Raw genomic sequence first — 22,867 nt, forward strand, 5'->3', positions numbered from 1 at the left:
ATGCGTGAAACTTAGTTGGATCGTCAATTTTGACGCATTCGACACATGAACTGTGCAATCGAGCTCAAATCGATCAGATATAGTAACGTCGATGTGATCCATGCATATATTTTTTTATGCATGATCAGCTGATTCTGATTCTTTGCTTTACGTGATAACCAAGCGTGGTCATCGATTCGCGTCTTGATAAAATGCTTCGTCAATTGTGTGCAATCGAGCAAAAGCTCATAGTGATCAGATTTAATAATGTTCCTTATTTATTGGCAGGGGCAGTAGCTGCATGCTCAGCTGCTTCGGTCTCCCGGACGAATCAATTGTCGAGGACGCTCCTACAAACTGTGTAACTGTTGCGCAGACCAAAACAACCGCCGACAATAATTCTCCGTCACCCTCCATAGCTGCTGCAGCTCGCTCCGACATCGCTCCCATGAGTCCCATCATTCAACCAGCACGGACTCCATCCCCAGCGCGCGCAGCAGCTGCTGCCATTCACCGTCCCGACGAGAATCGTAACCCTGCATTGGCTCTCCCACTTCCTCCTGTATCACGTCCACCGCCCAGGGCAGCTTGTCCTTCGCCCTGCGACGATTTCGACTTCCAACCTTCACCCTCGCCCACATGCAGTCCCGCCTCCTCTTTGAAACATTCCCCCGGCAGCACCCCTGCTCATCTGCAAGTGATCCTATCCGTTTAAACTTCCTCTCAGAATGCGCTAATCGCAACCCTTAGCGATTGCCTAATTCTTCCTCAGATGTTATATCCCCCTCCTCCGAGCAGCGCGCTCATCAGCAGCATCAACTGCTTCTTCCTCCAGCTCATGACGCAATGTGATTGCATACTTGTTCCGAGTCACAGAATCCGCTCAGTGCTCAGCTCATGATCACCAGCAATTACCGTACGTACTACCTCTTCCACAGTGTCACAGAATCCGCAAATTGGTACCTCTAATCCGCAAGCTTCTCACGGATCCGCAGCAATTGAATGCTCTTCCTTATACCGGTAACCGGGCAAATTTCGCACTGATCAGCAGTATATTCCTGAAATACCTCAACAGGCGTGAGCAAATTGCAACCTCCATCAGCAGCAACTAGTGCAGCAGAACGCATGCTTTTCTTTCTGATCTCTCTCCAGGAGAATTCTCAAACGGCCCCTTCCTGCTTTAATCAAACACAGTGCCATCCTTTCTGCCTATAGTACCCTATCCGCAACTGCATAGAATGTAGTTTACGCAATGTGCCGATTGCAACGCCTTCGATGATCCTCAGCAACAGCACTTTCCAGCAAAGGACCCTTGGTTTAGACCCACTCTTCCCATTTTTTTCCACTCTAAACGCTCAAACATTTACACTAACACTTAGTAAATTGGCTAAAGAATTAGAATTCAAGCATATAGTCTACATAGTGATATCTAGCAAATTAAGGGGATTTTGTGTTTCGTATATATGAAATTGAGTCTTTATATGGAGAATGAAGTTGATTATATGATTTCCTATATATAGGAAATGAGGTCTTTATCTTTTACTATGTAATAATTATAGTTATGTACATAGGAAATGGGTTGTTTGTCTAAGACATAAGCAAGTAGATGTACTCTTCAAATAGCATAAAATGAATCAAACCAATATATTTCACAACATAACTAGCTTGTATATTTATATTATAGGGTGATCATCTTGATTCTATCTATAAAACTCTATTTCATTCCCCACAACACAAAGCAACTATAGACGCGCTTGGTAGACACGCGAAATAGCGGCGCGTCTATAGGCATTGCTTGAGTAGAGGAATTACGGGCGCATCTAAGAGCGCGTCTAACTCGTCTTTTTGCGCGTCTAAATAGCACGTCTATTTGCGCATTTAAACTGAGAAAATACGGGCTCGTCTAACATTGCGTTTATCAGCGCGTCTATTTGCACATGTATTCACACGTCTATTTGCGCGTCTAAACTGAGAAAATATTGGCCCGTCTAACATGGCGTTTATCAGCGCGTCTATTTGCGTGTGTATTAGTGTGTTTATTTGCACGTTTACACTGGGAATCAGATGCGTATTTAGACACGTATATAGACACAAACCAGAGAATACAGAAAGTGAGATTTTGGTGTACATCATTGCTTTCCAAACATTGCCCATGATTACCAAAGCACATAATTTTAACAAAAACATCAATGCTTTTTTGTAAGCCCACATATACAAGAATTAAGTGAGGTGAGGAGAATGAGACAATATGTAAAATAGTTTTACCAATATTAATGATGGGCTATGGTTCAATCTCATCCTCAATGAGATCAACCCTTGCCAAACTATCTACTTCAAAATCCAAACAAGTGTTTAGATCTACAAATACATTCAACCCACTACTACTTGTGCTACTCATGTGCTCATCGAAATCAGCATCACCAATGGTAGGCTCGTCCTCATGGGTAATGGCCTCAATATCTGTATCTCCTATCTCATGATCATCCTCCTCTCTCGTAACACGGTCATCATCACGTCCATGGCCATGATCATCCTCCATACGCTCCATATTAGTAAATGTACTATATATCACTTTGGAATGTGGCACAATAGGTATGACATGCCACCATCTATTATTATCCACCATTGGTTGATAGACAACCTAATTCAAACACAAATACAATCATGTTATTTTTCTTGCATCAAATATTTAAAAGCGAGTATTTTTATATGTGTGCACAGTACATGTTCACATTGTTGCGGTAGTACTAGTGTGTCCTTCCTACTTTGCCAAAACTTTGTGGAGTCAATAGTTACAAAGCCACTTGCATGGCGTTTGATTGTTGCATTAGGGCCTCTTTCCACCACGTCCTTAAACCACTTTACATCCAAAACATACACAAAGAAGCGTCGAAAGTCAAGCATAATAATATCTTGGATTATGCTACAATAATCATCCATGGCTCCATTGGCTCCCTCAAAGCTAGCAATGATGCTGCAATCTTGTGTGTTTCTCTTATCATCAATCCGTTGTGTTTGAAAATGCTTGCCCTCGTACCATATAGCATTGAACATAGTGCACTACACCAAGAAAAGTTCAATTAAATAAGCAATCTAAATTATTGAAAGCTTCTAACTTATGCATAACATTCTATATACCGACCTTGCTCATGCATCCCCTAGCATACTCCCAATATTCTTCCATTGTGATATGCATCCCCTCGTCTTTCTCTGCTTTCTCCATTTCATCAAGTAGCCAATCCACATGAATATCCTTTGGAAGTGCTCTTAGATACTGAGGGTATGGCACACGAGATCCTTGGTGTGTACGAAAGAGGGCCCTTTTTTCTTGTCTTCTTGCCTTTGCATCCTCGTATCTTATCACCCATCTTTTCATCACATCACTATTAAGCACACAAAAGAGGTTGATACTATTATGCAACTCCGTGTCTATTACTTTGTTGCGTCCTTTCCCTTGAGGCACAATAGAGGTCATCCTTAGGTCTTCATCATCTCTCCATAATCGTGGGAGAGAGCTATCCACATCAACAAGAAACTCAGAAATATATACAAGTGACTCTTATACCAACCAACCCTCGGCCATGCTACCCTCGGGTCTTGCATTTTATCTCATGAAGCCCTTCAAGGTCTTCATGAAGCACTCGAGGAAGAACAACCATCGTGCATGTATAGTACTGTGTATAGCAATCTCATCCACCAAATGCACTATAAGATATAGTTGGCTTCTGAGAATAGAACATGGAAATGTCTCCTCCACTAAACAAACCACCTCCATTGACATAAGTCGAGCATTCTCAAGCATGGTGGGATCTATTTCCTTTGAGCTCACATACCTAGAAATGAAAAAGTATAGCATATTAGCAATATGCATTCAAACTTGCATGGAGCATTGATACGCATCATATTTTGTATCATGTAAAGTACCTCACAATCTCGCCCATCTTGTAAATACAATCTTTCACGTCCTTCGATGCACTACGTGAAATGCTAGTAGGTAGTATGAACTGAACCCACGAGGAGGTGGTTGATTAGTTGCTTATAATTATTCACTCACAAATTTGAAAGGAAAAATATATTATGTACATAAAATACTTACTTGGAGCATCTTGTGCCAATCATGAGATTTCAAGCCATATAATTGCTCTCCATAATCGTGGGAGAGAGCTATCCACATCAACAAGAAACTCAGAAATATATACAAGTGACTCTTGTACCAACCAACCCTCGGCCATGCTACCTTCGGGTCTTGCATTTTATCTCATGAAGCCCTTCAAGGTCTTCATGAAGCACTCGAGGAAGAACAACCATCGTACATGTATAGTACTGTGTATAGCAATCTCATCCACCAAGTGCACTATAACATATAGTTGGCTTGTGAGAATAGAACATGGAAATGTCTCCTCCACTAAACAAACCACCTCCATTGGCATAAGTCGAGCATTCTCAAGTGTGGTGGGATCTATTTCCTTTGAGCTCACATACCTAGAAATAAAAAAGTATAGCATATTAGCAATATGCATTCAAACTTGCATGGAGCATTGATACGCATCATATTTTGTATCATGTAAAGTACCTCACAATCTCGCCCATCTTGTAAATACAATCTTTCACGTCCTTCGATGCACTACGTGAAATGCTAGTAGGTAGTATGAACTGAACCCACGAGGAGGTGGTTGATTAGTTGCTTATAATTATTCACTCACAAATTTGAAAGGAAAAAGATTATGCACATAAAATACTTACTTGGAGCATCTTGTGCCAATCATGAGATTTCAAGCCATATAATTGCTCTACACCTCTTTTCTTGCTCTTTGTAAAGGCTCCCTTCAAACACCTCATGCATCCAGTGGGAGTATGAATTGTAGTAATAGCGCGCTTCACTGTCGCCATCTCTAGCTTTGATAACATCCACGGTGCACGAGGTAAAAAAACATGCCCATTTGGTCTCTCTTGTGGCCAAGCTTCACGCATCCTCCCTGTGGTACGTAGATCCTCCCCTCCCTGTGGTACGTAGATCCTCCCTTATGCCTGCGGAATCTCGTGTCCCATTCAAATGCTCCCAAATGGTAGATGCCACATTCTTGAAGATATGCATGGGATCAAGCAGGTGATTGATCTTGAGGTGGGACCAATATGGTAAACGATAAAAGATGGAGTATCTAAACAAAAGTTGGTGTTAGCGGGCAATCTTTATTTCCAGCCAATATAGCACACAATAGTTACAAACCCTTACCGGCTCATGCCAAGTGGTGGAGGAGTCATGGAACCATCCCAAATTCTCATCCAATCTCCCGTAGTGAGTGATTGTGGGAGGACTTCATTCCAAGGGGAAACATATCTAGGATGATCAGGTGGGAGAAATCGATGGTGATTCTCATAGATGACCTTATTCAATGCATCTGCCCGTGAGGCAACTAGCGAAGGACGACAAATAGGACATGCATGGTAACCCGATGTAGTGAGACCTGAACAATAGACGCAATTAAGAGTTGAAGGTGGGTTTAGGGTGCCACATCCTTTTCCTATTCATAATTAGAAGTGCAATGCTTACCTGAACACTCGCCATAGCCTAGGAAGTCATGCATCGTCCACATCAAGACTGCTTTGCAGTTGAAGTCTCGTGACGAGGGACGCCTGCTCACATCATGCACCTCGATACCTCTCCAAAGTATCTCTAGCTTGTCAATCAAAGGCTCCAAATAAACATCACAGTTTTTGACTTTATGTTTCCCTAGAATTAGAAGGGATAGCATAACATGTCCTTTCTTAATAGCCATAGAGGGTGGAAGATTATAACTCACCAATATCACTGGCCATACACTGTAAGACGTGCTTTTGAGACCAAATGCGTTCACACCATCCATACCCAATCTAAGTCTCAAGATCCTAGGTTCTTCCTTGAAGCTTGGCCATGTGTCTTCAATATGCTTCCATGCAGGAGAGTCCACGGTAGTTCTCCACTTGCCATCAGTTGATCGATGGAAGGGATGCCATGACATGAGCTCTGCAATAGATTTGCACTTGAACATATGTTGGATGCGAGGGATTATGGAAAAATCGCAGAATCTTACGAGGCACGTCCAAAGTTTTAAGATCTGCTCTATATCTTGCCTCTCCACAAGTAGGACACTCTCTTGCATCCTTATGTAGTCCACGAACAAAATGCAATCGTTGACACATGCATGGATGCGCTTGTAATCTAATCCTCCAAGAGAAGTCACATGTTGCCTTGCAATATTTCTTGAGGTCAGTAATTTATTCTCCCTTGGAAGCATTTTACACAATAGCCTACACGTGAAGACCATAAATGAGGAAAAGCATTCGAGTAATTGACCCACTAGCATAATTCACCATGTTTGCAAAATAGACTTTAAAGCTTACTTGAGTAATGCATTCAAACTTGCATTGCTCCATCCATAGATGGTTTGCAAGTTTAGTAACTCAAGGGAGGCACATAGAACAGAGAATGTGCACCCCTCAAACAGTGGAGTTGATGTTGTAGTAAAAAGATCATCCTGCTCCATGCTATCATCCCTCCCTTGATGGACATATAAATCCCGCACCATATCATCAAACACCTCCTCCTCCATGGCTTCATGAGGTAATGGCGGAGGGCTACTATCACCATCACTCCATGCATCCGTAACGGTCCCTCCTGAAGATCCCACCTCATATCGCCAACGCTTTGCCTCGTCACGGCGAGCATAGGGCAACATATGCGAGTGTGGCACTACATCCTGTATCAAATTACAACGGGATCATAACTCAAACATATGAACACCCATAGGTATCTCAATCAACCTTAACTTACAAACCCTTATCCTGTTTACGGTCGCATCCCATTCTCCATACTTTAAGATGTGATTGAGTGTAATCCTGCGTGCACAGTACATGTTTCCTCGACATCGATCTTTGCTCTAACCACATTTCGCGATGGTGGATACGGAGGGATTCATCCTCACTGGAGCTACTTGTTGAAGATGAAGACATCCTACAAACAAACAACCCAAAAAAATTTGCTCTTCTTCAAATGTTTAATTTTAAACTCTGTGGTGCGTCTAAAGGCGCATCTAAAAGCGCGTCTGTTTGTTCTGTGGTGCGCATTAAAACCGCATCTATATGTTTTGTGGTGCGCATTTAAAACCGCATCTACTCTGTGTATTTAGACGCGCCTATAGATGCGCTATTAGATGCCCCTATAGATGCGACTTTTAAACCTGCTTTTAGTGCGCTCGCTTCGCTTTTCTTCACATTACTTATACTTCGTGCGGCTTGCTTGCTTCCTTATTAGTAGATCCATAGTTTCGACGCTTAAGAGAAAGGCACCCACACTTACTTCCAAGCTTACACTTAAGAGGAAGGCACCCACACTTACTTCCAAGCTTAAAGGAGAGGAGGGCGAACAAGGAGAAGAAGCAACTTTGAAAAAGGAGAAGAACCTTCCATACCTCTATCCAAGGTAAGTCTTTTTGCAGTTGATCTTTTTTGGAAGTTTGCTCTCTTTGGATTTTTACTTTCTCGTATCCAAAAAACACATGATCTAGGTATCAGTGTCACGTTTGTGTGTTGGGAGCAATGTCCTTTTATACTTTTTAGAAAAGTCCGTATGTTGGAGCGCGTCTATAGGTGCATCTCAGAGCGCATCTAAAACTGCATCTATAGGCGCGTCTAAACGCGCGTCTAGCCTGTTTGCAAACACAGACAGTCGCGTCTATAGACACACTGTTATACGCAAAAATAGACGCACTAATTAGATGTGTCTATAGGTGCGCTCCAACAGTAATCCTCTCTTCCCTTCCCCTTTCTTCTCAGCTCATCAGTAATAGATTTTTTCTTTTTTCCAGTTCATCATGTGGCTGCCTTTTGGTTTCACGTCCCTGTTGCCATAGTCTCCACTGCCCAGTGCCCTCTACCTATGTCTCGACCTCTACAGTCTACCCCGTGCTCAGTGTTCTTGCTCCAATCATGGGCTGCTGTTGTCCATGGTGTAGTACTGTTGCCCATCTTCTCACACCACCATGTCATACATCTATAACGTTTACTCCTCTTGGCCCCCCCTCGCCTCTTGATTACAACCCACCATGGACTCATAGGATCTGCATCCACGGCCTATCCTTCTTCCTTTTTTATTACAGAATATGTTTAAACCCCCCCCCCTCCTCTTCCATTTCTTTATATTTTCTCTTTCTTATCTTTTCCCTCCCCACCCCCCTCTATGCCTTTCGTTCTATTTTTAATTAACAACCGCCCCCTGCACCCCCCCAGACACCCTCCCCCCTTACATTTCATGTCTCTATATACTTCCTCTCTACACATTCATTTCCCTTCCCCTTCTCTAATTATAAATTTTTTAATAAATCCCCTCCCCTTTTCTTTTTTCCCTTCTTTTCACTGTATTTCCCCCCTAACCCTTTTATTATATTAGTCTCCTTCCATCTTTTGCTCCCCTCCCTCTTCTCTAGTTATTCGTCTCCTTTCCCTTTTCTCTACTTACATTATCCCCCTAGCTTTTCCCTCAATTTCTCCCTTCTATCCTCCCTAATTTTTCCCCTTTTAGTATCCCTTAATTTTCACAAACAAGACCCTTAACCTTTTTTTCAACTAATTCCTTTAAAAAAAAATGTAAACCCTCCTTCCTTTATATTTTCCTCATGTTAATTTAGAAAAAACTTTACATTGACATGTTCTCACCACCTTGATTTAGTCTGAGGCTAAGCATTAATTTTTATTGTGACCCTGATAACAAGGGAGGAGTTTTTATGATACCTGTCTTCCCAACAAAAACTAAAGCTGGTTCTTACTATTTTTCTTGTTGGATGATGGTAGGTATGCATATGAATCTCCTCTTCAATAAAAAAAGATTCTTGCCAAGACTTCACTGGTTTTAATTTATAATTTCGTAGGTGTTTTACCTACTCACTCAAGCTTTTCCTTTACTCTATCATGTTCTCTTTCTATCCTTTTCCCTAACTTCTTTGTCTTTTAACTATGCAAAAGAGGTTGTCTTGTATAAACACACACACACACACACACACACACTCTCACACTTACTTCTTAGCTGTGATTTTGCATATGATCAAGTTTAGAAGTAAGTTCTCATCCTTGAATCACATACATACTCACACACTTAAAACTAGGTTCCCCCAGTTTACTTGTGCAAGGGAATATGGGTTAGGCATTTTCCTGCCCTTCACTCTAAGACCCTTGAGATTTCCTCCATTGGTCATGATGCCTTGTTGGGCCTTAGCTTGTATGAGCCATCCTAATCATGGTTGTCATCATGAGCATCATCTCTGTCTCACTCTAACTTAGAGGATTATGATATGAGTATCTATGTGAGATAAATAATCCACAAAGGACATGTTGATTTGGACACTCTATTCCCTAGTTGATATTTTAAGTCATGTGGTGGTATGAGTCGCTACTTCCTCAAGTGTCTTAGGGTAGTGTGCCTAAGAAGAAAATGCCAAAAGCTTTTAAGAATGGCCCTCCGCTTGGATTCCACCTTCTTTAGATTAGCCGACTTACTTCCAAATCCTATTAATTGTAGTAAAAAAAGGAGGATTTGAATCCAAATCATTATGCTTCACCCTGGCATGCAAAGAACTATTGTACAAGGGTAGTGAATTCCCATAACTCAACTGTGAAGAGTCTTCTCCCTTGCTTTGCTATTGCAAATCCCATTCCCTCTCTACCTTGGCTATGAGTCCCTCTTTTTGACCCTCCCACATCTCAGCTATAAAGGATCTCCTCCCTCACTATTCCCTACTACTACAATCTATGAATCCATTTCCCTTTCTACCTTGGCTACTTCCCTCCTTTAAGGTAATATGGCTACCTCAAACATTGCACAGTCAAGTGAAATCATGGAGTTTGCATATGTAGGAGAAAAGACATCCCCAACTTCCCAGGTATGGCTACCATGGTCCTTTCCAGAGCTCTCTAGCTTGGATCATTCTTGATCTAATGCCCCTTCTGTATGGATCAGTGTTTGGGCTTCTGCCATAGACTTTGTCCTCTCTATTGGTGCTTAATTTCTTTCTCTTTCCTTCACTTGAGGCCATATGCCTTCATCAACTCTATTGTCTATCACACACAACAGTTTGGTCATGGGCTAGCCTTGTAGTTTGTCTATGTTTTGTCCTTGCAGATGCATGCTAAATGGTAGGGGATAATAAACCTTGCGTGTTGCGTTTACCCTTGGGATCTACATCAAAGTTGATGGTTCCATCTAGTTCATTTGTCTCCTCCTATAGCTAGTATATGACTCTGGCTTTCTTTGAACTTGTTACCATGATGTTTCCCATTGCCATAGATGCCATGACTCATTAATGTTATGGCCACAAGGTTGCCGGCAAAGATACACTAGATTAATTACCAGCAAAGATACACTAGATTAATTACAACAATAAGGAACAAAGCATGTCGACTTATGGAGTGTTGGTGGACTCTATCTAGTGGATCCTTTTACAGGTGCTCCACCTTTATTTGAAAATGTGACGAGTTTGATTCAATATGTAGGAGATGGTCTTCAAGGCTTACTAGGATATTGTAAACATATTGGCTCTTCCAATGCTGAAGCACACTTTGCAAAGGTTCACTTGTTGACAATGGAAGGAGAGACAAAGATACTTAGAGATACCGTGCATAACCTCCAAGAACAACACCCAAGAATTAAAAAACTTGCTGACTCTGAAATTGCAAAAGAGAGGTCACAAGAGACAATCACAAGAACAGGATCCTTGGTACATCGACAGCGGTGCATCATCTCATATGACAAATCATCAAGAATGGTTCACAGAAATGAAGCCATTAGAAGGTCAAAAGAATGTCATCTACACAGCAGACAATACACCGAATCCGGTTCAAGGGACAGGTGTTATCCCTATGAACAATTTCACTGGTACAAAAGGATTGGTCAGTGTATCCAACAAGAGCTTGTTACATTGACTAGGAGATTAGAAAGGATTAAAAAAACCCCTCTAGGTTGATTAAGCCCATGCAACCAATGGAGAGATTGGCATATGGTGGTGGAGTAAGGAAGCGCAGGGTGAAAGCTACAAGGTATGTATATTTGGACTATTTTGTAATTATGAAGCATTACTTACATTCTAATGTTATCATGATTTCTGCAGAAATTTTATGGAGGTTATTGGAAGAAATCCCTCTAACAAACTTTGTGCCATAAAGAGTGTAGTTAAGAAGAAAGAATTCATTTCTATTCTTAGGACTCCCGTCGGCATGCAATGTGACACGCAATATTACAAGAGGTTGCAACTGATTTAGAGAATCTTGTAGATCCATCGGAACTTGTCCATGCATGTGATGCTACTGGCATTAGTTAGCAAGGGTACTTAGTTGTGTATAATGTCTTTGTAAATGCACTTTGAGGTCAAGGCATTAAGAATCCTCTATTGTCGAGACCAGTATATGTTAGAAATGCAAGGAAAAAAAAAAATTCTCGTGTTCAAGATTTGTTGGGTGGATTTATACACATCTCAGAAAGCATGACATTGGAAGGCACAAACAAGACAAATGTCCAACATAGCAAGAAGAAAGGAGGAAGAACTACTAGAAGGGCAAAGCAAGGACCAAAGACCTTCGAGTACACAGAGCATAATAATGTTTTTTTGGATGTACATAGGGTCCAAGCTACAATGATGGAGTTTTACAACATGAAAGCATGGGGTAGGTTAAAATTATATTGTTTAGAGAGCTACAATTTTATTGAAATTTTTTCTAATCATGTAAATCTTTCAATTTTTCATATTATGAAGGAAAGTTAGTATTTGTATCAAATTGATGAGTGTGAGGTTGTAAAAGGCCACAAGTTAGAGAGGGTTAGTATTACTTTGATGAATAAATCCCTCGGACATGCCAAAGATAAGGAAATTAGGGAAGATTTTAGTGTGTAATCGAAAAAGCACATTTGGTGGCTTGCCACATTTGAACTTCCTAAAGAGATACACTCATTCTTGAAATGGGTATTTGATAGATCTCCAATTCCAAGTGTCATAGATGCATAAACAAAAGGAGAGTTGCTTCAAGTTGAAGGGTTCGGATCATTTAAAGTTGAATGGCACATGGCAAGAGATCTTAAGACATTGAAGTGTATGTTTGGAATGGAATTGAGTGCAAATGTGACATATCCGTGTCTTTATTGTATGCACTCACACCAACTTCGAGGTAGTAACATAGGAATACATAGAGGGAAAGACCAATAAAAAGAGGAAAAGACTTTGGGAATGCTAAAGATGTAATGAATGACATCAAATATGATGATGCTAACAAACGGATGTATTGGAGCAATGGAGTAATGAGCTACAATCAGGATTCTGCACCCAACAGAGATCAAAACAATAAAAATTAGGATCCAATTTTAAACATTCCATTACAAAGAGTGCATTTCTGTGTGTTACATGCGGAGATGTAGCTCATTGATAAATTTTTGTACTTGCACATTATATATGTGTGGAACATGAAACCAAAGGAGAGAGCGGCATCATGTATAGCAAGGGTCGAAGCTTTACTCTCAAGCATGGGTCTACATGGAGGGAATGTAAAGCTAATCAAAGATGCACAATTGCCAGGAAAATCAGGAAATCTTCCAAATAAAGTGTCCATGGGAGGCTCTAAGGCACGAAGGTTTTAGTCCAATCATGGAAAACATCGATTAAATCTACATTGGAATTATTGGAAAAAGTTATGTAATTGCACCACTAATTTGGAAGCTGATCCTCATGTCAAAACCTTGAGAATATGTGTCTGGATAGAATTGGATAGTCTAGTAAAGATCTTGAGGAAGCCTTCCATAGACGATGATGATGTGCAACTATATAAAGTCATCATGAAAGAGTTCATTGAAGCCATGGTAGATGGATGGGGTGAATCACACATTACTCACTACATGGTGTGTTTGGTCTTTGCTTTTTTCAAAATTATAATTGCAATCAATTTATTATTGTTTACCTCATGTGGTTTTTTCTATATTTGCAGCACATTTTTTATGATCATGGTCCATGGTTTCTTTGCCAATATGGTTCCTTGAATGCTTGGAGTGCCCAAGGGATGGAAAATTCTCATTATAGAGCTCAAGGTGCTTATTTCAAGAGTACACAACATGGAGGGGGGATTAATGGAAGTAATGCTCTTCATGAGATGTTCGAGTGGTTCTATCATGGTATAGTTGGGTCCTCCTATGCAAGGAATAAAGCTTTGCAAATGGAGTTAGCCCAAGCAGTTCGTCAAACTCAAACAAGTAAAAGAAGGCATTCATGGATATCTTCGCAAGCTTCCCAAAAACATAGAAATTGGATAGCAACCAGAAGTCATGCTGGAAAGCGTTGGATCGCTAAACCAAATGTACTTTGATGTTAATTAAAATCACACTTCAATATTTCTTGTGGACATTTGATTAATTGGCTCTTTGTTTTTTAAACAAGCATTAAATTTTGTACTAGTGGATCCAACAAGGGCAGACAATGAGAAAAGGTTGGGGGAGCGACCTCATAGGAGTTCAAGGCGAATTTCAAAAACCCCTTAAACAAGTTTTTTCCCCAAAACAGACACCCCTCTTTATGTAATTTTTTCCTAAACTTGAATGAAAAAACCCATTAGTTTAATAAACTAATTGTTTTGAGAAATATCCCTTCTTTACAATGCACGTGGTACACTAAAATTTTGTGAGGTTAACCCCCAAGGGGGCAATGACAAATAGGGGGGGAGGGGTTGAGGGAGGGTAAAGGGGGAAAGGGGGGGGGCTAACTAATAATGATGCACATAATAAATGTACCCCTATATATATTCATTTTCTCAGTACCACCAGTACTCTCTCATACTAGTACATTCCTTCCTACCATCACATCTCCCATAGCCCCTCCATCACTGACATGGCAAGAACAAAGCAGATTGGAAGACCAGTTAATTCCAGAACAAAGCTACCAATCCCTCCCGATAGGAAAAGGCAAAGCTTGTAGTAGATGAGGTGGAGGTAGAGTGGAGGTGGAGGTGGAGGTGGAGGTGGAGGTGGAGGTGGAGGTGGAGGTGGAGGCGGAGGGGGAGGGGGAGGGGGAGGGGGAGGGGGAGGAGGTGGTGGAGTCCCTAGAAGACACCCCAAAAGCCTGGAAGGAAGGCACTTCAAGAGATAAGAAGGTATCAAAGTAGCATGAACCTTCTAATCCCAAGAACTCCATTTGCTTGTTTGGTGAAAGAGATTATGCAATCCTACACATCCGACTATCGTATTCAATCAATCGCACTAGCTGCCATACAAGAAGCAGTAGAAGTGGCGATCATAACCCTTCTTGAGGACACATCCTTGTGTGCAATCCATGCCAAGAGGGTTATGCTCATGGCAAAAGACATGCAGCTGGCAAGGAGGATCAAAGAAGACCCACAACTTAGGCCATAAATTAGATTTTTTGTTGTATTCACTATGGACACCAATTTTGGTTGTCAAAAGCAATTTTGTGCAAAGATGGTTGTAAATATTTTTTGTAGTAGAATCCTTTGGAAACTATGTTTCACTGTTGATGGCAAATAATCATGGTAGAATGTAATTAGTCACTAGTATGCAAATAGTCAATAATCATGGTAGAATGTAATTAGTCATCACTAGCATGTGATGGGGGATGCATCCTCCAAAAACAAAAACAAAAAAAAGCCCCCAAGGGGCCTTGGTGCAAGTAGACATGACTTTGGGCCAGATGGGGCCCAAAGTCACACCTAAGCACACCAACGCTGCTCAGGGGCTTTTTTTTGTTTTTTTTAAATCTCTTTGTTTCTTGTGTGTGATGGGTGTGTGTGTGTATGATGGGGGAAAGATATACCCAAAAAAGAAAGATATACCCCCAAAAAAAACATAAAAAAGCCCTCGAGGGGCCCTAGTGCACGCTGACCTTGGGCCAGACGGCCCAAAGTCTCGCCTATGCATACTAGGGCACCTCGAGGGCTATTTTATGTTGTATTTTTTGAGGGGGATGCATCCCCCATCACACACACACACACATCACGATGCTAACTGCACAGTTCAAGGCTTCTCTTTAGCATTCTTTTCTTTCGCATTCTATGTCTAGGATGGTTCGCAAAGTCCATCTCAATCATTAGTGCATAGTCATTGGTCAATCGCATCCACCCACCATAGTGCCACCTCCCCACAATTGAGTGCCACCTTCGCATGCAATTGTCAATTCATACCAAGCACATACATGCATGCTGCAGATCATCACATCCCATGCCATATTTGTTATTATGCTTTACTTGTAAAGCTTGACTAAATTTTAAAATATTTCTCATATGTTAATTAAGCATACCCATACATGAATTTGGAATTCAAACTCTCTTGAAACATCGATTTTAGATATTAACAAGCAAACCTATGTCATGGCCACCTTCCAATCAAAGAGGCAAATTTTTTCCCCCAATCAATTTGCTACTTCATGCTTGAAATGTGTCCCAATTTATATACCCATATCTTGATCATTAGCATTCAAAGTTGGGACCCACTTTGAATCACAATTTCATATGTCATGTTATTCACATCATTTTGATGCCATCACAACCATTTTAATCCATTGTTGCTCATAGCTATCAGTGCAGTTGTCAACATGCATTTGTCAACATATATGAGCATACCTTACCATTTTGTATCAAACTTCATTGCAGTCATCACCAATGCCTTTAGAGTATCAAGGCACACTTCTAAAGCAACTTTGGCCATTCCTAGCATCCTTTACAACAAAATATATTTTTTAATAGTTTTTAATAGTATTTATAATGTATATATATATTTTAATAGTTTTTAATAGTATTTTCTTAATATGTTGTCTTACATTTGGTAAGTGTTGTAGCACTTATTTTTGTAACATTGAAACAACATGAAGGCACAACATTTTACACCATAAGGGCCTACATCTTCAATTGTTTGTAGCACCCCTTAGCCTCAATTTCCATAAAATTCAAAACCCAATATCCTATGCTAGGATTGAGTCAGTCATATGCTTGTTCCCTATCCAAATTTGATAATAGACAAACACCAACCAAGTATACATGTGGATTATTTCCATCTCCATATGGAACCATTGGCATAAGTGAGAGCTTGCCATCTCAATCATGGAGCATATATCCTCTTATTTTACATTATTCCTTCCAACTAACCATGCACATAACTAAATTAGCCACCATATTATTGTTGTTCTATTTTCCTCCTAGTTTTGGGATGCAAAACATTCCTAGTCCCAAGATGAACCTAAATATGGAAGGGTTTGAGATTGTGCATCCAATTTAACATTTTGTTGCTATCTTGATTAGAGTCCATCGGCAATCTTGATCTTGTCTATTCATGCACCTATTAACTTGAAGAATTCTTGAAATCTTTGATAAGGGAATGCACTTATCTTCAAAATCAACCATATATTTAAATTAAGAATACACTAAAATACAAGGAATGAAACTCAATTATAATGCAAAACACCACCCACCTAGAAAACAAGAGAAATATATATTAAATTTTGATGTCTATACAATATTTCTTGTATATTGCATCCAATAGATGCACTTTTTATGGGCATAGCTAGAGAGCACACCACGAACAACTAACTATACACTAGATTTATTTAAAAATGTAGAATATATACAAACCCTTTTAGGTTTAGGGCTAGGGTTAGGGTTAGGGTTAGGGTTAGAGTTAGGGTATTTAACCCTTTCCTTTATAGCACTCTATGTGTTAGTGTTATTCACAATATCTAACACATGATATTCATATGGTTTCTCAACACCTTCCCTCAAGATCAACATCATGAAGTAGGCCTTCCCTCAAGATGATGATTCTAGGGAATCAAAGAAGGATTGAGAATTACACTCCACCATAGCCCTTTAATGGGAATGTCCTTCCTTTATGTCAAACCAAGAGCTTGTCAGTGCTTCTCAAAAAACTCTTTGCCAAGTGATTTGGTAAAGATGTCTGCCATTTTCTTTGTTATTTCAATGCTACAGTGTGATGTCACCAAGTAACTCTCTTTCTCTAATGAAGTACTCTCTGACATCAATGTGCTTGCTCCTAGAGTGATATACTAGATTCTTGGCCAATGCTTGAGCTGATTGGTTATCACAGTGTATTGTTGTTTGCTTTGATTGATCAAGGTAATCTATTTTTGACAATAGTCTTTTGAGCCATATGAGTGCCCTATATTCTGCCTCAATTGAAGACAAAGAAATAGTTGGTTGTTTATTTGACAACCATGATATGGCACCTTGACTAAGGAAAATGCATATCCCTATGTGGACATCCTGGTCTCACGATCTCTTGCATAGTCAGCATCACATGGTCACTGTTGGTGTAGCTATGGATCTCGTTGTTAGTGCTATAGTAAGAGGTGGAGTACAACTACTACTGGTTGGATCATCCAATGGTCTAGGTGTAGACCCATTGACATACTCCCATTTATCTTGAAGTATAAGAATGGTCTCCATCGGTATTTCCATGTGTCGTAATTGGACTTGTCTAACTTAGCAAATGCCTCCAAATTGAGGTTGCTAGTGGTAGGCATGGTGCAAGAAATGTACTCAAAGTGTCTGTGAAATCTAATTTATTTTGTTACAAATGGAATAATTTTGTGGATATGTAAGGTAATGCTCATGATTTTCTTGTTGTGTTGTTCTATCACAGGGGAAAAAGGGGAACAGGGAAAAAAATAAGAGGGAAATGACATGAAAAGCATTCTAGACTCTATGATCCCAAAAAGAGAGCTTTTCTTTTGTTATATGGGGATGTCATACTCAATGCAGTATATTATATGCAAACTAACTAATGGTGGTGTGTTTTTTTATCCAAAAAGATGGTGCTCATCTCACATGTTCTACGTCTCAAGAAATTATTATTCAAAAAATTCCAACAATGGTAAAAACTGCAATGATAGCTATGCGGGTACACCTACTAGAATATTTAAAAGGAAAAAAAATCAATTGAAGTGATCAATATATGCAAGTACATGCAACGATACATTTAACTACAAAATTAAATAAATTCTAAGTGTGCTATATTACTATGAAATCTTACATGGGATCTACTACATGAAATCTAAATGGGCTTACAACATTAGTGTACACAAGAGATGGCAATCTAGTTAACATAATTGTCATAGTATCCCTGCAGCACTCTCATTATACCAGAGCTTGAGCAATGATGTTGACACCACTCAGTCTCTCTCTCTCTCCCTAACTCCTCCATGACTGGTGGCTTGGGAGATCTCAATAACGGTCGATGGACCCAAGACTAGGGTTGTGAAAACTATCATTCCCATCAGATATTATTTGCATGTGTAGGAGCATGTCAATGCATTGTTTTGTATGCACATTTTCTCCTTTTTCAAGCACTCTGTGCAGCAATCCTTTTATGATTGTCTGCAAACTCACTATACGGCTATGATGTATACTTGTCATATATTGAGATCTTCTCTTGATGTATTTAGGCACTTTCCCTTTTTTAGGATAATGTCTGTCTAATATAATGCCAAAGAGATTTCACCCAAAAAAAAAGAGTGTGGGTGTGTGTATCAATATAAATATAATAAATTGTTATATATATATATATATATATATATGAGAGAGATATATATATAAATAAATAAATAATTTTTTTACATGCATATATATAGATAGATAGATGGAAACACACACACACACAAAAAAATATATATATGAATATGAATAAATGATATATATATATATAATGTAAATATACCAACGTGTATTTGGCTTTCGTTATTCCTGGTTAGTTCTGTGTTTGATAGGATGTAAGGTTGCTGCATTGGCAATGTAAGCCCTCGGCAATTCGCCATGTTTGTTGGGCCCCTTTGTCTTTTTTTTGTAATGGCAATTGCCTCTGAATAATACAAGCCGGCTCTTTTTGTGTGGAAAAAATAAAATAAAATTACATACATACATACATACATGTGTGTGTGTGTGTGTGTGTGTGTGTGTGTGTCATAACTATATATATATATATATATATATATATATATATAGAGAGAGAGAGAGAGAGAGAGAGAGAGAGAGAGGGAGGGAGGGAGGGAGGGATATAAATATCTAAAGAGGGAGGGAGAGAGGGAGAAATATAAAAATAATCTCTCTCTCTCTCTCTCTCTCTGTCTCACAGGGAGGGAGGGAGGGAGGGAGGGATATAAATATCTAAAGAGGGAGGGAGAGAGGGAGAAATATAAAAATAATCTCTCTCTCTCTCTCTCTCTCACTCACTAATATTGCTACCTTCACACCCCCTAGAGGTACCCAACAGCTTGGGTGTCCCATAAATCTTGCTAGCCAATAGCTTTTTGCTATCCTATGCATTCTTACTACCCTTCTTCCCACGCTGAGCGCTTGGTCTGTAAAGAGCTTGAGTCAGGAGGAAGCAGCAGCGACGACGACGGGCAGAGATGCACATCTGAGGATTGGTTCACACAAATTGGTGCTCAATCCAACCCATGTCCCTGAAGTTTGCCTTCCTGCAAAGTATTGAACTGCATCCGGGTGTGCTGAGCATTTCAAATGTACAAGTCTGATTGAAGAATCGTTGGAGTTTGAGAGGCAGCTCACCGTCCAACTTGCACTCCTGCCCGCGTCCCTCAAAGGTGCTCTCTCTCATCCACTAGTCCTGTTCTCTCCATCTAATCTAGGGTTGTTGTAGGGTGCCAAGTGCACCGACAGGCGGGCGATGTGATTGGATTGGATTGTGTGCTGAGGTGGAAGAAAGCGAGAGGCAAGGGGTGAGGTGTGGTGCTGAGTCAGATGAGAGACGTGGAGGCCACATCAGCGATCCAATCCAATTCCTCAAAACCGTCGTCTTGTCAATCTATAAAATGTCTACTCATAAGAATTGTCTTCATCATCGTTTTTCTTCAAGCTGCACTTCCGCCATAGCTTCTTCTCCTTCGATCTCCGTCTCTGTTTCCCCTTCGTAGCTCCAGATCTTCTGTTTTTCTGCTGCATTCCGTCCTTCTCCGTCCATTCATTTCTTTCTTCTTCTCACCATGTTGGCCGTCTTCCGTAGCTCTGTCGCTACCGTCCCCAAGGAGCTCTGCAGCCCCTCTGCCTCACCCGACAGCCCTCAATCCGGCGCGGAAATCCTCTCTTCCTTCGTTTCTCACATGCCTGACGCCCTCCACGTTTCGCTCAACGATGTTGGCGGAATGGCTTACACTCACCACAAACAGGCCTTGCTCAGACCAAGGTCAGAATGAGCGGTGCCTCAGAGTGTGTTTTCCAACTTTCTTCTCGCCGGGCTGATCTGATGCTTAGGAATGCTCCATTTTTGCAGATCCTTCGCGGTATTAGATGGCATATTTTGCCTCTTCCAAGGCAATCTGGGAAATTTGCCTGTGTTGAGACAAGAGTACGGCCTTGCCAAGAACGTGAACGAGGTGATGCTAATCATTGAAGCCTACCGGGCGCTGCGTGATCGGGGCCCCTTTCCTGCCGACAAGGTTGTCGCAGATCTGAACGGACAGTTTGTTTTCATCTTGTTTGACACAAGCAATCGCAATATTTTCGTAGCTCTGGTAAGAAACTCTATGCTTTCTCCCAACTTTCCTCCCACTCTGTACTTTCTTTCTTTCCTTCCTTTCTTTTCTTTCCTTCCTTTTTTTTTCTTTCCTTTTCTTGGTCAGCCAGCGATCTGTAATGTTTCAAATTGTATGCTCCAGGATTGCGAGGGCAAAGTTCCGTTTTACTGGGGTACGGCAGCAGATGGATCTCTTGCATTTAGCGATACTGCAGATGTTCTAAAGTCGGGTTGCGGGAAAGCCTTTGCGCCTTTCCCCCCTGGTATATCCTCTCTTCATGCCGTTGTGTTTTCTGAGCAATGTATGTTCACAAGAGCTAGGATCTGCGGGTTGCTACTATAATTTCTGAGCAGCTGGTTTTGTGCATCGGTTATCCAGGTTGTTATTTCTCCAGTAACATGGGTCTCAGAAGCTATGAGCACCCTCTTCAGAAGCTGAAGCCTGTGCCTCGAGTTGATAGCCAGGGTCAAGCATTGGGAGCTGGCTTCAAGGTGGACATGGCACACAAGGATCACAAGCATGACAGTATGCAGAGAGTGGGGAGTGAGGCCAATTGGGCTCAGTCCATATAGAACTATTGTGCAGGCAGAAAATAAATTCTGCAGAACTCCTTCTGTGTAAATAAGGAGCATGTAAAGATTGAGCTCCTGTTATGTGATAAATATGCCAGTGACAGAAATCAAAAGATGCAAAAATCAATTCAAAAGGATTCCTGTTAAGGAAATGAAACAGGCAATATACATGTAAAATGCAGCCCCTTCTTTCCTTATTTCCTGTCACAAAGGATAAGGCTAATGCCATTGCAATATTAATCAAACCTATCTTTACTCTTTCCTTATTGCCTGTCACAAAGGGTGTGCCAGATGCCATTGCAATATTAATCAGACCTATCTCCACTCTTTTAAGTGATGGCAGTTGAAGTGCTCAGTATCGGTACATTTTGTTTTCTTATTCCCTGTCACTAAGGATAAGGTTGATGCCCTTGCAATATTAATCAAACCTTTCTCCACTCTTTTTAGTAATGGCAGTTGAAATTCCCAGTGTCAATACTTTCTACGGCTTGTCTGCTTGCGTAGACAACAGCTATTTTTGAACTTAAAAGTGTACGGGACATTGTTTTAAAACCTTTACACGGGGCTTTCCAAAGAAAGATGTATGATTCTGAGATCTATCAAAACCCAGATGGCAGCTTATGCTTGGGTACTAATGAGAACATGAGTATAACTTTGCTAAGTAAGTTATTTTTATTTTTCTCATTACCTATTTTGCTTACAGTCGCTTACAAACTCCCTTTTTGGCCTGCCCTCTAGTGAAGGCCTTAGTAAAGGTAACCCCCCCTTGCGAAAGGGGAAATGCATTTATCCCTAAATTTGCATTGCTTTTTTGTGATTGGTTGGGACAATGATTCCTCCTTGTTTCTCCTCTTCTTTCTAGCCGGGTGATGTGATTATCATTAATTACCTTTGTTTTTTCACTTCTTTTTTCAAAAAAATGAATATATAAGATTGGATATATTCTAGTCTTATGAAAGTATACTTATCTATTAGTTGGCAATTGTTTTTTCACTTCTTTTTTCAAAAAAATGAATATATAAGATTGGATATATTCTAGTCTTATGAAGGTATACTTATCTATTAGTTGGCAATTGTTTTTTCACTTCTTTTTTCAAAAAAATAAATATATAAGATTGGATATATTCTAGTCTTATGAAGGTATACTTATCTATTAGTTGGCAATATGTCCTTTACGTAAGAATGTCACTTCTAGACATGAGCATGAGTGGTGTTGATAATGTTTATGCCCTTTGTTCTTTTGCTTTTTTTTTTTTAAGTTTAATATGTAAGATTGGATATATTCTAGCCTTACGAAGGTGTACTTTATAGCAATATGCCCTTTTTATAAGAACGAGTTGCATGCCCGTCTATGACGGGATTGAAGCTTGCCTCCATTAGGTCTGAAGATTGGGATCTAAGATTACCTTGAAATCGGTCTTAAGATTCTAAGGTTATGTTTAATTTCAAGGAACAAAATGAGCTCGGTGGTCTACCTACAGAGGATCACCAAATGGGTAGATCTTATATTTCTCACCTAGGGTCCAAGCTTTAGAATGGATGTTCCCAAGCTTTGGCTTGTTTATAGATCTCTCACATTATAAATCTCCTCTTGCACGTAGACATTGGATCTTGCAAACTTAACTCGGAGAGCCTTGGTTAGAAAAGAAATCAACTTATAGCTGCATTGAAACTTTAGAGATCATCTAATATATGTGCATAATTTTAAGGGCAAACAATGATGAACTATATTTATGAATCCTCCAATTTATGAAAGATCTT

The 22,867-nt window shown here is 40.2% G+C and overlaps 1 protein-coding gene across 1 annotated transcript; it reads left to right on the forward strand.

The window, feature by feature from the left end:
- The first annotated feature begins 19,857 nt into the window (after positions 1 to 19,857).
- On the forward strand, positions 19,858 to 21,521 carry LOC147880108 (stem-specific protein TSJT1-like). Its single transcript, XM_087371590.1, has 4 exons — positions 19,858 to 20,203; positions 20,291 to 20,531; positions 20,676 to 20,796; positions 20,913 to 21,521. The coding sequence occupies exons 1-4, from the start codon at positions 20,004 to 20,006 to the stop codon at positions 21,104 to 21,106; spliced, it is 756 nt and encodes a 251-aa protein (XP_087227716.1). The 5' UTR covers positions 19,858 to 20,003; the 3' UTR covers positions 21,107 to 21,521.
- The last annotated feature ends 1,346 nt before the right edge of the window (positions 21,522 to 22,867 follow it).

Source organism: Dipteris shenzhenensis, chromosome 33, assembly GCF_047967505.1.
Source record: "Dipteris shenzhenensis isolate YYH24624 ecotype China chromosome 33, Dip_SZ_1.0, whole genome shotgun sequence".
Classification (NCBI taxonomy): Eukaryota; Viridiplantae; Streptophyta; class Polypodiopsida; order Gleicheniales; family Dipteridaceae; genus Dipteris; species Dipteris shenzhenensis.